Source organism: Zootoca vivipara, chromosome 1 (genome assembly GCF_963506605.1).
Source record: "Zootoca vivipara chromosome 1, rZooViv1.1, whole genome shotgun sequence".
In the NCBI taxonomy this organism is placed as follows: domain Eukaryota; kingdom Metazoa; phylum Chordata; class Lepidosauria; order Squamata; family Lacertidae; genus Zootoca; species Zootoca vivipara.
Window position 1 is genome coordinate 51,076,557 of NC_083276.1, and position 15,990 is coordinate 51,092,546.

The following is a 15,990-nucleotide window of genomic DNA, read 5'->3' on the forward strand; positions in this document are numbered from 1 at the left end:
TAACAAGTCATTTCAATAGATCTTCCAGTCTCTTTGTCTGAGCGCCTCAAGACTCTTTGTTGTTTTCAGTAGAAGTAGACCTGGAAGCCTTTATCTGGAAGCCTTCATCTGCCTGCCTATGTGTAGCAAACTGAATCATTGTGAGAATGCTGTGTTGGCAATGGACAGCTCCCTCTCATCAGCAAGTGGGGATCCAAGGGGCAATCGCCTTCCCCTCCAAGGACAAGTGTTCAGAGATGCTGCTGTGTATGCATGCAAGCTCAAAGGGTGGCTTCATACTTCCAATACTCAAACTATATATTTTTTAAAAAGTCCTCACCTATTTATAGATGAGTGCATTTTGTGTTAGTCACCCAACAATTAGCTTTTCTCATATTGCAACATTTGTTTATCCTTTCCCCTCCTCCCAATGATAAAGTAGCATGAAATGATACTCGGACAGCTCTTCTGGGAATTCCCACAGCTTGTTTGTTTCTGTGAAAATACATCGTGTTATCTAGCTGTTCTGCGCAGATTAAAGCCAGCCTTTTTCCATATAAAAAACCTCATCCAAGTTGCACATAGCTAGGGCTCAACAAGTGAAGCTGCTGAAAACCTACAAGAACACATGAAGCAACCCAAAGATGAATCTTCTAGCACTATCAACCTTATTACTGTCCTTTCCTAGGTTTACACCAGGTAAACCTGTCCAGGTGTGTCCTTGATGCTGCTGAAGATGCTGTCTAGACATCTCTCTCAAAGAACTCGTTTCCTGCATTTTCTGTTGTGATTTTACATTCCAATGATTAAGTATACTGCACCCTAAAAAGATGTCCCATTCTTTTTCAGGGAATCCAGGAAGAGAAGGCCACAGGTGAGCTTGATTTATGCCTGTTTTATGAGATGTCATGCTCTCAATGTCATGCTTGTGCCATGCTGTTGTTCTATAGATTGTTGTAGAGTTTTTCTGTCTTATGTAATTGAGAAGATAGCATTCAGATCTGGGTGTCTATGATTCCATTCTTAAGGGAGGAAGGTCTTCTGGGAAGCCCCCCAGCATGACCCCCATTGAAAACAATGGGAGCTGCTCAACAACGGGAGTAATGTTGCCACTCAGCTCCTCCCATTCACTTCATTTGAGCTCATGGAGGGAAATACTCAGTGGATTTTGACCCTGGGTGCCTTTATAGTAGCAGTCTGATCTCAAATTTGCTGACCTTAATAAAAGAATGCATTGTTCAGCACCTCCTGCTTTATACATTTGAGATTAACTTTACTTTCCATGAGGTCGCCATCACTATTAAATCTTGCAACATTTTGATGAACTTGATTAGGATGCTAAATAAATAACATATTCATTGATGGGTGTCATATGGTCTTTCGTACTTCATGAACATTCTCAGTTCATAAATTGGAAGGAAAACAGGATTGGTTGTTTGTTTTCTGGGCTTTGGGTTTTTGTTTTGTTTTACAAGGCAATATTTCTTCCTGCCCACTGTTCAAATGAGCAGGGCTCTGAGAAACTTACATTCCTGCTCTAGCCCTTCATTAGTTCTGAATGGGTAGAGCCTGCTGTTCATCTCTGGTTAGACATGGCATCCAGGCAACTTTCCCCACTGCTTTACACTGGCGTTTGACATCTGAGAGGGAGATATTTAGGATCTACCTATTCTTCTGACTGTAAGTTGGTTTAACTGATTTTGCAATTGCATTGTTACATTGATGTAACCCACTCTGGAACCTTATGTTGAAGGGTGGGTATGAAATCATACTACTACTACTACTAATAATAATAATAATAATAATCCTTGCAGGAGAAACATATATGCATCAGGATGATATTGTTTACAGACGAAGAACACAGCGAAGTGCCATGAAATGCAATCAGAGATGTGTTTGGCCTAGATCGGAAGATGGGCTGGTCAACATTCCAATTAATGTCTCTACAGAGTTTTGTATGTTATTTAAAGCTTTACAACAGGCCTTCTCCAGCGTTCATTCTTGTTAATAATGAAATTTTTGTATAATGAAAATTCATTATACAAAAAACAAACAACCCCCCCAAAAAAACCCAGATAGCTCTTTTCCATAGCAATCAGTGAGCCATGGTTGTTGGCGATACTACCCACTTCTTAATCAGGCTAGTGCCTTATTCCTGTTGGGAAGCTTGATTGAGGTGCAATCACCACAGAAAGCACAATACTGGAGTAGGCAGCAGGTTACAGTCAGACTTACCGGTAAGTCTTGCAGGACCCAGGACAGCTCCCAAGCAGAGCCAACAGTGGAGAGTATGGTGGGGTGATGGCACTCATCTAGTCTTGGATTGCTTTGTTGGAACTTACCAGGATGTAGAGGCGGGGCAAGGTCAGCATGGTGCAAACACACCAATGGGTGTGCTAAATTGGCTCCAGCAGTGTGCTTGCACTTTGCTGACCTTGCCGCTGCCCAGGGGAGCACTGCCACCCCACCACACAATAGCTGATACATTCCAAAGCTTATATCCCCAAGTGTGTCTTAATAATTGACAGCCAGAGTCCTGATCCTCAAGTGAAGCTGCAACTTTGCCATGGAGCAATGCACTTTATCACCAATGAATAGCCTCAGCCTCTGGCATTGTCTTCTCTAGCGGGGACTTTGAGGAGAGCAAACTAATTGGGTGGGATGATTCAAATTTTAATCTAAGGTCTAAACCATTGCTCCATTATCTGGATTATAGAAACTCTTTTCCCTCCTATGCAGAGTTGACCTCTGACTCTATATGAGACTGAGAGTCCACAGGACCTTCTGAGGTAATGATGTTGGCTTGTGGTCATCGTTTTCAGAAGAACCATAAGAACATAAGAAACTATCTTATACTGAGTTATACTATTGGACCATCTAGCTCTGTAATGACTGGCAGCAGCTTGCCAGAGTCAGCAGTTTTATTTAAGTCCCACTTGGAGATAGCAGGGACATGGGAACATGGGACCTTCTGCATGCAAATCAGATGCTCTACTGCTGAGCTACAGCCTTACCCCTGTCTGAAGATCACTGTAAAGATCATCATCAGAGGGATCCGAAGGCCAGAAACTTTTAAGTTGAATTGAGCTGGATTTGCACCCTAAAGTTTCTTGTGGCACAGGCTCTGGTAGGCAGCGGGTTGCAGCATCAATTACATGAATCAGACAGCAAATGTGTTGGGTTGTATATGACATAACCAAGTCTACTATACCCATTTTATACTTTGATATCTTTGTACAATTGCAAAAAACAACAACCCCAAAACCCATAATAAGAAGCATTTACACAACAGACATAACAAGCGTTGAAGTGGCATGTGTACTGTAAGCAATAGAGACTGTGCTGGCACCCACTTGCTTCCAGCATTCACGTTTCCCTGGAATGTTGGACACTATTTCACTGCTATACCACATGCAGAGAGTAGCCATAGTTAGGTGGATAATTTTTGAAGAAAGTTTACATGAAAGAAATCCTCCATTACACACACATTCACAATTTCCCAGGAGCCCTGTTCTACATGAAATATTTCATAATGGTATACCCAGGAGTGCAGGGAACTTTCCCATGTTGGCAAAACATATTCTGTTTGAACTCCACACACATAATATGGGAACTTTCAATGCATTTCTTTCTCCCTTTCCTTTTTTTAAAAAGCCCTGGAGGAGAGGGCTGTGATAGCTGAAGCAATGCAAGAATTTGTCACGCTGACATGTATTCAGTTTATCAGGCGTTCGACAGAACATGACTACATAAACATTTTCCCTGCAGATAGGTAAGTTTTATCTCTCCTGATGCTATCTAAGAATACTACTATTGCTTGGAATTATCTAGACATTCTGTTTCTTCTCTTCTGCTGAAGCTTTCCTCACAACTTGTTGCAGCTCCCATAATCCCTGACCATTGGCCATGCTGCCTGGAGTAGATGGGAGACGGAGTCCAACAGCGTGTAAAAGCTGGTGTTAGTAGGACAGCCTTCACCAAACAGGATGCTTTATAGGTGGTTGAAACCCTGACCTTGCCCCAAAACAGGGAAAGGAGATGAGGGAGCATTGCGTTTGGCAGCCTGAAATGCTTGCACTGATAGAACTATTGCCATAGCACAGTGCTGAATTCCTTGCTTTATGTTTTAAGGTGGTCCATATATTACTAGCAAGGAGTGTCCGACAATGTAGAAACCACAAAATACTGTGATTTTTAAATGGATGATACTGTTTGTGAGTTTGGACCTGTCATACTAAAAATCAGGTGAAATCACTCCAAAGTCATTTTTGCAGTCTGCCGTCTGGCTTCAAAATGGCACCCGGCACCTAAGCATAAATGAAATCCACTGCCCCTACGTTGGGTATCCTTGTATCGAGTTTGATGATGATATCTCAAGAGGCCGCTGATCCTATTCAAAAAAGTCACACCAAAGTTGCATTTGGGTCCACCACCTTGATTCAAAGTGGGACCCAGCATGCAAACAGTGACAGAGTCCCCACCCCTCACCTCAGGACCTTTGTGCTGAGTTTTGTAATGGTATCTTGAGAGGTGGCCAAACCTAAGGAGAACAGATGGACAGACAGACAAAGCACTTTCCAAAATATATAGTAGCGAACTAGATGTGAGATGACGTCTATGTTTTTGGAGACAGTAAAGATGTGCTGTCTTCTAGAGTGCTCCTGGACATGCATCTTATCTTGAAATTAGATGTGTGTAACTAATCATATGCATAGCTGCCAAGTTTTCCCTTTTCTCACGAGGAAGCCTATTCAGCATAAGGGAATTTCCCTTAAAAAAGGGGAGAACTTGACAGCTATGATCATATGTGATAATCACAACTTAAGATATCACCATTAATTTATAATCGGATAACTCAATTGAATTCAGTGAGGCTTAAGAGACTGCATTCATACCCCCATCTACTTCCCATTTAATTCAGTAGAGCTTACTTCTGAGTGAACATGCGCAGGAACAGGGCTCTACCAAACACGCACCTACCTCACAGGGTAAAATATGAGAGAGTATGGCACTTTGTGCTTGCTGAAAGGCAAGTTATAAAGGTACTGAATGAAACTTTATGTGATGGCACAGGTTTTCGCTTTCCATGTTCTCAGATGCTGGTCTTACTTTGGAAAGATTGGAGGCAAACAGCAGTTGGGCTTGGCAAAAAATGGCTGCATATATAAAGGATTAATTCAGCATGAAATCAACCATGCCCTGGGTTTCATACATGAACAGGCCCGGAACGACCGAGACAAGTATGTTAAAATCCACTTGGAGTATGTCACAGCAGGTATGTCCACCAACATTCAAGTAACAGTTTCAACCCTGGCTTGCTGTAGAGGATTATTTAAACAAAAAACATTTCTATATTGTAGATTGTGCATATATCTTTGCATTTACTCTCATATTTTACAGGAGAACAGGGGAATTTCGAGAAAGTGGACTCTAACAATCTGGGTCTTCCCTATGACTATGGTTCAGTGATGCATTATGGCCCGTAAGTTGTGTCTCAGGGCATCTTCTCTTTTCAGACAAAACTGCTCTTAACTGTAGTGCAAGGATCCTCTTTTATATAATTTCATCTCTGTCTTCTCCTTGGAGCAATGTGCAAGAACACGCTGAAGCTGCAAGGGAGTGCAACTTCTTCCAACACTGGTTGAACATCCAAACTGAAACCCTTCCTGCTTATCACAAGAATCTCTGCCTTGCCTGGATTTTGTTTCAATTTGTTAGTCTTCATCCCACCCATTACTGACAGCCAGAACTTATCTACAACATTTACAGTATCTTTGGGATTGCTGGATAGGGAGAGACAGAGAAGAAGCTGTACCCCAAACTGCAGATAACCTCTCTCGAATGTCTTCATGTAGATGTTAAAAAGGACAGAATAGAACCCTGAGGAACCATACAAATGTAAAGTCATGGGACTGAACAAAAGTGTTTCATTACCACATTGGTACATTATTGTTGCTGAACCCCGAATCTTTTGCATGTATGTACAGACAACCCAATGTCTGTGAAGTTTTTATTCTTCATTTCCTAGGATGGTTTCCATGCAAATATTATTTTAGATGTTGCATTATAAAACAATGACCCGATAGAGTTTGATGAGCACATCTATTCCTGTCTTCTGCAGATACGATTTTTCTAGTGCTCCCGGGAAAGCAACCATTGTCCCCATCCCAAATGCATCTGTACCAATTGGTCAGAGAATAGGACTCAGCGACCTAGATGTGAAAAAAATCAACAAGCTCTACAGATGCAGTAAGTGTTCAAAATGCTACATGGGTAGTTTCCCATCTGATGTTGTTAATTTTTTATAACATTTGAGAGCAGCTAGTGCTGCCAGATTTAGTGACCTAGATGGGCATCACCTCACCTTAACATACTTTCTCTTCCAAATGTGATGCTTTGAAAACAGTAAATCATTTACTCTGCACTTGAAAGGGCACCTCTGTCAATACACTAAGAAAAAACATTGGAGTGGGAAAGTCCACAAGAGCACTCTTCCCTTCCATGCTTTCCAACAACTGGCATTTGGAAGCATTGTTGCCTCCAGCTGTAGAGGTAGAGCATAGCCATCATGGCTACTACACTTGGCCGTCTTTGCAAGTTCCCTGTGCTGGGAAGGAGAGCCTTCCCCAAGGTGCTATCCCATGCAGGTGCAGTATGTGTGTGAATGTGCAGTACAGTGGAACCTCGGTTTATGAACACCTCGGTTTATGAATTTTCGGTTTATGAACACCGCAGACCCATCTGGAACGGATTAATTCATTTTCCATTACTTTCAATGGGAAAGTTCGCTTCAGTTTATGAACGCTTCAGTTTATGAACAGACTTCTGGAACCAATTACACCCATGCTTCAGTTTATGAATGCTTCAGTTTAAGTACTCTGCGGACCCGTCTGGAACGGATTAATCCACTTTCCATTACTTTCAATGGGAAAGTTCGCTTCAGTTTATGAACACTTCAGTTTAAGTACTCCGCGGACTGTCTGGAACAGATTAATCCACTTTCCATTACTTTCAATGGGAAAGTTCGCTTCAGTTTATGAACGCTTCAGTTTATGAACAGACTTCCGGAACCAATTGTGTTCATAAACCGAGGTACCACTGTATTTGGTCATCTACAAGCATTTGGATCTTCTCTTTGCAGTCAGCACCTGCATGGGGATGGTGCTGCATTGAAGGCAAGACTAACCCTTTATCACTGGATTGCCTTGCCAATCGGGAACCTATAGGGAAGGGGGAGTGTTTAATGTGCCTCTGTATGCTCAGTGTACAGAGTTCACTCCCCCTGTGCACCTCAACAGTCCTAAAACACAAGCCCTCCTTTTTCTATACACCCACCCCGCTCATCATAATAAGGAACATTTCGCTAATACCGTATATGTTGGTCTTAATGTAGTTCAAGTCATGAATTGCAATTGATACATCATTTGCTGCCTGGTGTGTGTGTGTGTGTGATATTGTTAAAAGGCATATTTTAATATCTTCCTTCCTTTACTAGGTTGAACAGTGACATATTTAATGAACACTGAGTTTTCCCTGACAGAGTGCAAGGATAGATAAACAGAAAGTTGTGTTGGAATTTTCCCTTTGCACATCTCATTTTCTCCTAATTGGTGTTCTGTTCTGCTCTTTAGACTGTTCTAGCACTGTGCTTCGTAATCCAAGAGGCAACTTCTCCTCTAATAATTACCCATATTCATACCCCCCAAATGTCACATGCCTATGGCTGATCCAAATCCCAGAAGGAAAGGTAAGGATGCTCAAATCATTGTTTAATGTATCAGGATTATACAACAGATAAGAGGAGGGCAGGGAATGAACCTTTCCTTATTGCTTCTTGTATACTTTTGGAAGTTGCAGTCTGTTTATGCTCTGAACTTATTGACACAACACTAATCTTCAGGTTGGTTTCAAGTACATGACACAGGCTGTGTACACAACCTTACATTTGAAGCAAATCTCCCCACCCCAAGAATCCTGGGAATCAGGACCCAGCCAAGCTAAAATGTATTTGGCTTTCTTTTTCTGCTTTAGGTCTTCCTGAAGTTTCATGTTTTGGATCTCCAGCGCTCTCCAAACTGTGCCTCCGACTACATCCGAATTTATGATGGAAACAACAGAAATGCCCGTCTTCTTGTTGACAAGTTATGTGGAGCGGGGCAGTTGCCGGCGGTGGTGTCTTCTGGAAGCATGATGCTTGTGGAGTTCGTGAGTGATGAGGCTGCTGCATCCAAGGGTTTCACAGCCTCCTATGCACATGGTATGAACAGCTCTATCTCTCACTACTTGCTGAAAGCATCAGTGCTAGGAAAGAAACACATACAGTACATGCAAAAAAAAAAAAACAAGCACTGGTGGAACAGTTTTCCAAGGGTATTTTAATTTTACACCGTCTTTCCCTGGATCTGAATTACCCAAATTCTCTAAATCCATTTGCTCTCACATCTCACAAGCCCACAGGACCTCAAAATAAATTGCTCATCTTTGCATGTCTGAGCCCATCTGAAACATGTTTACTCAGACATACCTTACCCCAAATGTGCCCTGAGATATATGGGTATACAAATTTAAATAATAATAAATAAATAAATAATGCCTACTCAACTACTCAACTATTATTATATAAACTAGTCTCATTAAGCCCGTTAAGAAAACGGGCGCTACAGGTGCGACGGGGCCGCGGCCTTCCCTCCCTTTCTGCGCTCGGCCGCGGGGCACGCCGGGAATGCAATTAAACAAAGCGCTCTCCCGTCGTGTCCCGCAGCCGAGCACAGAGAGGGAGGGAAGGCCGCGGCCCCGCCGCTCCTCCCATGGGCCAGGTAGGGTTGTCAGGAGGCGGCGGACCAAGATGGCGGCATCGGGTTCCGGGGCCGCGGGCCACGGCAGCAGTGGGAGCCGGACCGGACTCCCGCCGCCGTGGCCCCAGAGCCCGATGCCGCCATCTTGATCCACCGCTGCAGGGGAACGGGAGGCAGAGGGTTGAAGGGGGGGGAGAACATGCGCGTGTGTACGTCCCGCCTCTTCGTGCAGTCCCTGTGTCCGTGGGGCACATGCGCATTAGCACGGACAAAGGGACACAGGGAATCTGGACGCAGAGACACCGGGACTTTATTATATAGGATACCCACTCAACTTCTTCAATCTGCAGACCTGGTCCTGTTGCAGGTGCCACATAATCTTCATTCCACATTTGCAAGCACCCACCCTTTGGAAATTCTTGCATATGGACACCAGGCAGGTGCCTTCCCTGTACTCTTATTAGCACTTGCAAGCCTATCCAAACATGCAGAGTGTTGACATGTGCTTTGATCTGGTTTATAACATATCGTTGCTTTTAAGTATTTTCGAATGTTTAGTATCATTGCTTCTAACCGTTCTTTTGCGGATAATTCTATTCTTTTTGTAAGGCACTTTGAGGTTACATAACAATCAAGTGGTATGGAAATCTTGTGGGATAAATAAATAGATAAATAAAACAAAGGGAAGGCTGCCTTCTGCAGAGTCAGGCCATTGGTCCAGCTAGCTCAGTATTGCCTATGCTAATGGGCAGTTGCTCTCTGGGGTCAGTAGAGGCCTGTTTGGAGTTGCCAGGGATGGAGAACCTGGGACCTTCTGCATGCAAAGCTGATGTTCTGCAGCTAAATCACAGGCCTTCCCCACTGGATTCAAATTAAGAAAGAAGAAGAAAAATCAACTCCATGGCCCAATGGAGGGATAGCAGTGTCAGACCACAGTTATCTCCTTCCTGCTTCTCAACATGTCCATTGGTGGAGATTGCTGCCGCCTACCAGTCATGGTGGACGCGGGTGGCGCTGTGGGTTAAACCACAGAGCCTAGGGCCTGCCGATCAGTAGGTCAGTGGTTTGAATCCCCGCGACGGGGTGAGCTTCCATTGCTCTGTCCCAGCTCCTGCCAACCTAGCAGTTTGAAAGCACGTCAAAGTGCAAGTACTGTAGATAAATAGGTACCGCTAGGCGGGAAGGTAAACGGCGTTTCCATGTGCTGCTCTGGTTCACCAGAAGCGGCTTAGTCATGCTGGCCACATGACCTGGAAGCTGTACGCAGGCTCCCTCGGCCAATAATGCGAGATGAGCGCCGCAACCCCAGAGTCGGTCACGACTGGACCTAATGGTCAGGGGTCCCTTTCCCTTTACCAGTCATGGTCGGACCAGTCAAGAACTAGCAGAGTTTTTACCACCTTTCCCAATGCTGATTTCTCTTCCTCTTCTCTTGGTGTCTTGTTTCTACCAAGACAGAATGGGGAGTTTATGTTCTTGTTGATTTTGTATCCTGCCTACCCTCCACCTAACAACAACCCTGTAAGAAAGGCTACACAAAGAGAGAGCTACAAGGCTCTCCATCAGCTTCATGAATGAGAAGATTTCCCACACCCAACCTCGACACTCTTGCCATTACACCATACTGGCTTGGGTGAACTCTTGCATCCATACGAGTGTCCTTCATTTAGAGTGAGCATTATTTTTAAACATACTGATTTTTATTATTATTCCATTGATTCCCCCCCCCCCGCTCTTTTCATCACAGTGATATGTGGAGGGACTTTCACAAGCAGCCATGGAGTGGTCACTTCGCCAAACTTCCCAAGAAAATACCCTCCAAACAAAAAATGCCTATGGATTATCAGTGCTCCAGCAGGAAGCAGGGTAAGGGGCAGGAGGGGGTGAGTTTCCCTGAATAGGGCAATGACATTATACAGACTTTCCCCCTAAAGATCTGATCCTCAATCTCTCTTCAGAAAAGATTGCATTAGATCAGGGGTAGCCAATGCGTTGCTTACTGCTGCATTCAGTGATGAAATCTATCTTGCTCCAGTCCTACCTTCTTGATTTATGGGTATGCATACTATATATGTATTTTCAAATCCATATGCTCACTGGCTTTAGTGCATACTATGCTGTTGAATTTTGTGCTACACATAGAAATTGGTGAACTTATTGTGGTTCCTTCAGATCTCCCTAACGATGGGCTCCTTTGACCTGGAGGAAGCCACTGGGTGCAACTATGACAGACTTGTCTTTCGCGATGGCGGCGACATCAGCTCTCCGCTTCTTGGCACTTTTTGTGGGAAGACAGAGGTTCCAGCTTTCAATTCCACTGGGAGCTTTCTACGTATAGAATTTTACAGTGACGCCGTTTCTCAATATTCCGGGTTTAAGCTGGACTACTCAATCGGTTAAGTACTGTCGCTAGAGTATCTGGGTGGGAGATGGCAAGATTTTGCTGGGAAAAAAGTGGGGAAGAAATAATGATTTGTTCCTCTTGTGGAATTGCTGCCTTGAGGGATATGTAAGTCATCTGTGTTCCTCAGAAGTTTGGTTAAATGGAAATACACCAGTAATCTAGTTATAGTGACTGTCAGGGGACCACCGGGGGAGGGGGCAGCGGAAAGCCCAGGAGATCAGGGCAAGGGCTCGCTGATGAAGATGGAGCCCCAGAACCAAGCGTCTTGCAACTTCCACCAGAAGGTGGGACTGGGGCTCAGGAGGAGGTGCGGATCCTGGAGGATGCTGAGAGGGCTAGCTTTCCAGAGAGGGCAGCAGGGGGTGGACCAAGGCACCTCCAAAGGGGAGGCTCCAGAGGATACAGCACCGGTTCCTCAGCTGAGCAGCTCTAGCGGAGAGGGCGCTCCACCAGTGCCCTCACCCCAACAGAGAAGGGGAGGGAGAGGAGGGAACAGCAGGGGAGGTTTAGGGTGCCCAGGGGGCTGTGTTGGCGGAACTCACGACGGAAGGTGCTTCCGGATTCTGGATCAGATTAGTGCAGCCATGCTTTTTGATGCTCTGTCTTGTACATATGTCTATAAATAAACCCTGTATAAACCATGCACGGGGTTTGGAGCTGCTTACTCGTGAGGAAGCGACTAACACCATTACAGTGACATGATGCGCAGACCGGCAAAGGAGTGTCAAGTAACCGAGGCTGCAAATGCCTCAACAGGGAAATGAGCCTGGGGCCCATATGGGTCAAGTATCTCCCCACACTGGGCATAAAGCCTGTAATGAGAAGTTTGGGTTATGTATAGCAATACAAAAATAGGCCCCAAGTCAACTTGAAGGTTATGTTGTAAGGAAGAATAACCCGAACCTCACCCCCATTTCCTGACACAAAGAAAATACCCCATGCTGCTTCTCAAACCTTGGAGAACTGGGAAAAGCAATACATGAGGGAGGAGACTGCAGGGACAAGGGCCATCCCATTGCCCTCCATGAGTTGGAGGGTGTCTTCCAGAAGCAGGGAGCCTTCTTTCAGAGTCTTCCCAACTGTTGGTGTGCTTGTCTTTCTCCCAATTCCTGAATTCCTAAATTCCTGAAGAGGGCTAAAGGCTAATGGCAATGTGCTAGGGTCAGGGACCTTGTGCTTGAAAGGCCTATGCATCTAATTGTGTTTTAATGCAGAAAGACGGGCAAAAGGACAGCTGCAATTTCCCATTCCTGTCTCATTTGCAGGAGGAGTGGCTGGTATGCCAGCCCCCACAGTGCCCTTCTGACGGCTCACTTGGCTATAAAAACAGGTGGGCCAGAAGTAGACCACCAGGGCAATGGCCCTTGTGCTTATTTATTTCATTTAGATCCCATCTTTCTTCAAAGGAGCTCAAAGTGGTTTCCATGGTTCTCTACCCCGACAGCAACCCTATGAAGTAGTTAGGCTGAAAGACTCTGACTGGGCTCATGCCACCCAGTGAGTTTCATGGCAAGAGCAGGAATTTGAACCCTGGTATCCCAGGTACTGGGGGCATAGGTGGCGCTGTGGGTTAAACCACAGAGCCTAGGGCTTGCCGATCAGAAGGCCGGCGGTTTGAATCCCCACAATGGGGTGAGCTCCCGTTGCTCAATCCCAGCTCCTGCCAACCTAGCAGTTCGAAAGCACAGTTCGAAAGTGCAAGTAGATAAATAGGTACCGCTACAGTGGGAAGGTAAACAGCGTTTCCATGTGCTGCTCTGGTTCACCAGAAGCGGCTTTGTCATGCTGGCCACATGACCTGGAAGCTGTACGCCGGCTCCCTCGGCCAATAATGCGAGATGAGCACCACAACCCCAGAGTTGGTCACGACTGGTCCTAATGGTCAGGGGCCCCTTTACCTTTACCTTTATCCCAGGTACTAATCCAATGCCTCAAGCCTAGACTATTTTAATCCTTCAACAGAGTTTCCATGAGCATGGACAGATGAAACAAATCTGAAGGCAGCCCTGTTTAGGGAGGCTTTTAATGTTTAATAGATTATTTTATTTCATTTTTCTGTTGGAAGCCGCCCAGAGTGGCTGGGGAAACCCAGCCAGATGGGCGGGGTATAAATTATTATTATTATTATTATTATTATACCTGTCATTGCAGTTTTGCCGTCATGAAGAACAGCCTGCGGGAGGATTGCCTTCGTCCTGAACTGCGAACGAGGAAGAGGGTGGAAATTCTGATGCCAGATATTCTTTGCCTCTTGCTGGTGTTGTACTTTGTTTCTTTTTAAAGACTGATCAGTTTCTCCCAGTAATGACACAAATACTCTCAAGTGCAGAATGCTGAACTTTATGCCTGATTTGCCAAAACACCAAGGAGCAATTGAAGCAGGCAAGGAGAAGTTATTCTGTGCCGTATCTCTTCAATTACTGTACCATTTTTACTAGCCATCTGTTGGTGGCACTTTGAACTATGTAACAAAAGATGTAAGTAAAGCTTTAAAAGCCCACCCTTCACTGTCGGGGGGGGGGTTGTTGTGGCTACTCTCGAGTAAAGATGCTCCAGTCTGCTCTGTCTTTAAGAGTTTTATTGTGCATATTACTTACAGTGCAGAGATAGCAGAAAACATGACCACCTAGTCACTTTCAGAACCCGGCAATGGCTTCCGTCTGCTTTTCGGCCAGCATAAAAGCCTGGGCACACCAAAACGCCATCCCTTCGCTCTACGCGTGGGCACGCGCCTCAATTCGGGCGCCAGAAGGAAAAGTCTCCCCTCTTGCTGGCTGGGGCGGCGCCTGGGCTCTGACGTCTCACTGAGCCCCTCATCCGCTGCTTGCCCTTGGCTTTGAAGAATGGCTCACCTCATTTAGGGGAGTTAATAGCACATGCTTTTTCTCTGCCTGGTTAACATGAACATTGGGTGGTAGATTACACCATGACGAAAATGCTCCCCCATCTTCCTGCTTCTGTAATCTTCCCAGGGTGCAGAGCTTAAACATGCTTTGATTTCTTGGGTAGACCCTTGACCTATGAATTGCAGGGATTGGTTTCTTGGGATTCAGGGTAGTGATAAAGGACTGGGAAACATGGATCTGATTCTGTAGCCGACAGCACAGGAAGAGTGACAGTTTGCAACATGACATTGAAAATTTAAAGGCCTGCTTTTCCTTACTAAAATGTGTGGGCAGGGGTGTGGTGTAATAAACATTGCAAAAACAAACAAACAGCTGAACAGAGCGGGTGCCAAATTTCCAGGCTTTGTCTTGACGTCCCAAACTTGCTGCTAGAGCAAGCTTCAGAATGGTCCTGGTTGGGGGTTGAAGCTGCCTGAAGCCATGAGAAAGAAGAGAGTGAGGAAGGAAAACTCAAAACTCAGAGGGAAAGGAGGGGGGAAATGCTGTTTTCTTATATAGATACTAGGGATGGGTGAATCTGTCATTTTCTGTTTCTCTCTGTTTCTCTTTTCCCCCCAGTCTTAGGTTCAGTTCTCTACATTTCCATATCAGTCTGCATATTCTTTTTTTCTAAGTTCTCATGAAAATCCACCAGCATTTTAGTGAGAATCTCTCCTAATATAAGCAAGTTTGTGTGCAATTTTACCTAATATACACATTTTTGCAAAGCAATTTTCTGTGATATACACATTGGTGCACTATTTATTTTTTTACTTGTACCTGTATATGCATTTTTAATGCACACTAATATATGCATTTTTATGCACACTATCTTCTAGTATATGCATTTTGTACACAATACTTGTCTGCAGTACAAAAATTCAGAGAAGGGTAAATTTCAAAGGATGGCTATGTTTTGGTTCATGTGAATTGGGTAGGTTCACCTTCAAATGCAAACTGAACTGAAATTCTTCCCCATCCCTAATGGATAGAGTGAATAGCTTTTCACTTCCCAGTTGGAGGGAGACAATGCTAACAATTGGGATTGGTAGGACCAGGCCTACCCTGGAAATGTGGTGCATAGGCTGAACCTTACCTGAGCAACTCTGAAATTGACCTCTGCCAAGGAACATGAAATTACCAGAGAGAAATAGAACTTGCCCACACAGAGAGTGGATGGTACGCTCTCATCTCAAAACATTGTTGGTACCTAGAGGTGGGCCTCTGAAGATGACTTCAATGCATGGGCAGGGAGAAGGTGTGTCATTGAGTATTCCAATTCCAAACTGCACAGGGATTTAAGCATTTTGAACTGAGTTCAAAAACAAAAATGGATTTTCCCCCTCCTTTTCTAGATTCACACTTCTGCAAACCTTGAGGTTCTTTCAAGCTTGCCGATACCTCTCTTGTCCATGGATGGTGCCATTTGGACTACATAAAAATCAGTACTTAAAGAATTAATTTGCTACTAGTTTATATAGGATGCTACAAAAAAAAGTTGTAACAGAAGTAAAGTGAAAGGCCATAATGGAATCATTTAAGTACAGTAGCATTGGTAACAAAAGTGAGGCAGGTCTGGCTTTTCCAAGTGCTTTATGCTAACTCACCAGCTGGCCTTTCCTGATGACATCATCCCATTGGACAGGAGGTTAGCTCTTTCTACTGCTGCCCTGTGACGGGTATAGGGCTCCTTTGAGTTGTTTATGACTCAATTAGGAGCCACTAATTATCTGCCCAGCGCGCTTTCTCTAGCGCTTCTCTGCTTCCGTAGATCCGGGCTGGCAGTAAAACACACACAGCAGAGTTCTTCTTCTTCTCACACAGCGAAAGCTTGTATAGCCGTTGGATAAAAAGCCTCTTAAGAACACACAGAGTCCAAAGTGTTCTAATAACTACTTAAGTTTATTCTAGAGAGAAAATAACAAAC

General features: G+C 44.5%; 1 protein-coding gene across 3 annotated transcripts; it reads left to right on the forward strand.

Annotated features, from left to right (window-relative positions):
* Positions 1-543: 543 nt before the first annotated feature.
* On the forward strand, positions 544-13,678 carry LOC118085298 (embryonic protein UVS.2). 3 transcript variants are annotated; one of them, XM_035115812.2, is made up of 12 exons: positions 544-692; positions 829-853; positions 1,794-1,934; positions 3,634-3,751; positions 5,076-5,254; positions 5,380-5,461; positions 6,101-6,228; positions 7,611-7,726; positions 8,011-8,236; positions 10,522-10,640; positions 10,947-11,169; positions 13,330-13,678. In XM_035115812.2, exons 1-12 carry the CDS (start codon positions 624-626, stop codon positions 13,341-13,343), a joined length of 1,440 nt encoding a protein of 479 aa, XP_034971703.1. In that variant the 5' UTR covers positions 544-623; the 3' UTR covers positions 13,344-13,678. The 3 variants fall into 3 exon arrangements, with proteins under 3 accessions (XP_034971703.1, XP_060130662.1, XP_060130663.1); XM_060274679.1 differs by having other exon boundaries at positions 544-678; XM_060274680.1 differs by lacking the exon at positions 1,794-1,934.
* The last annotated feature ends 2,312 nt before the right edge of the window (positions 13,679-15,990 follow it).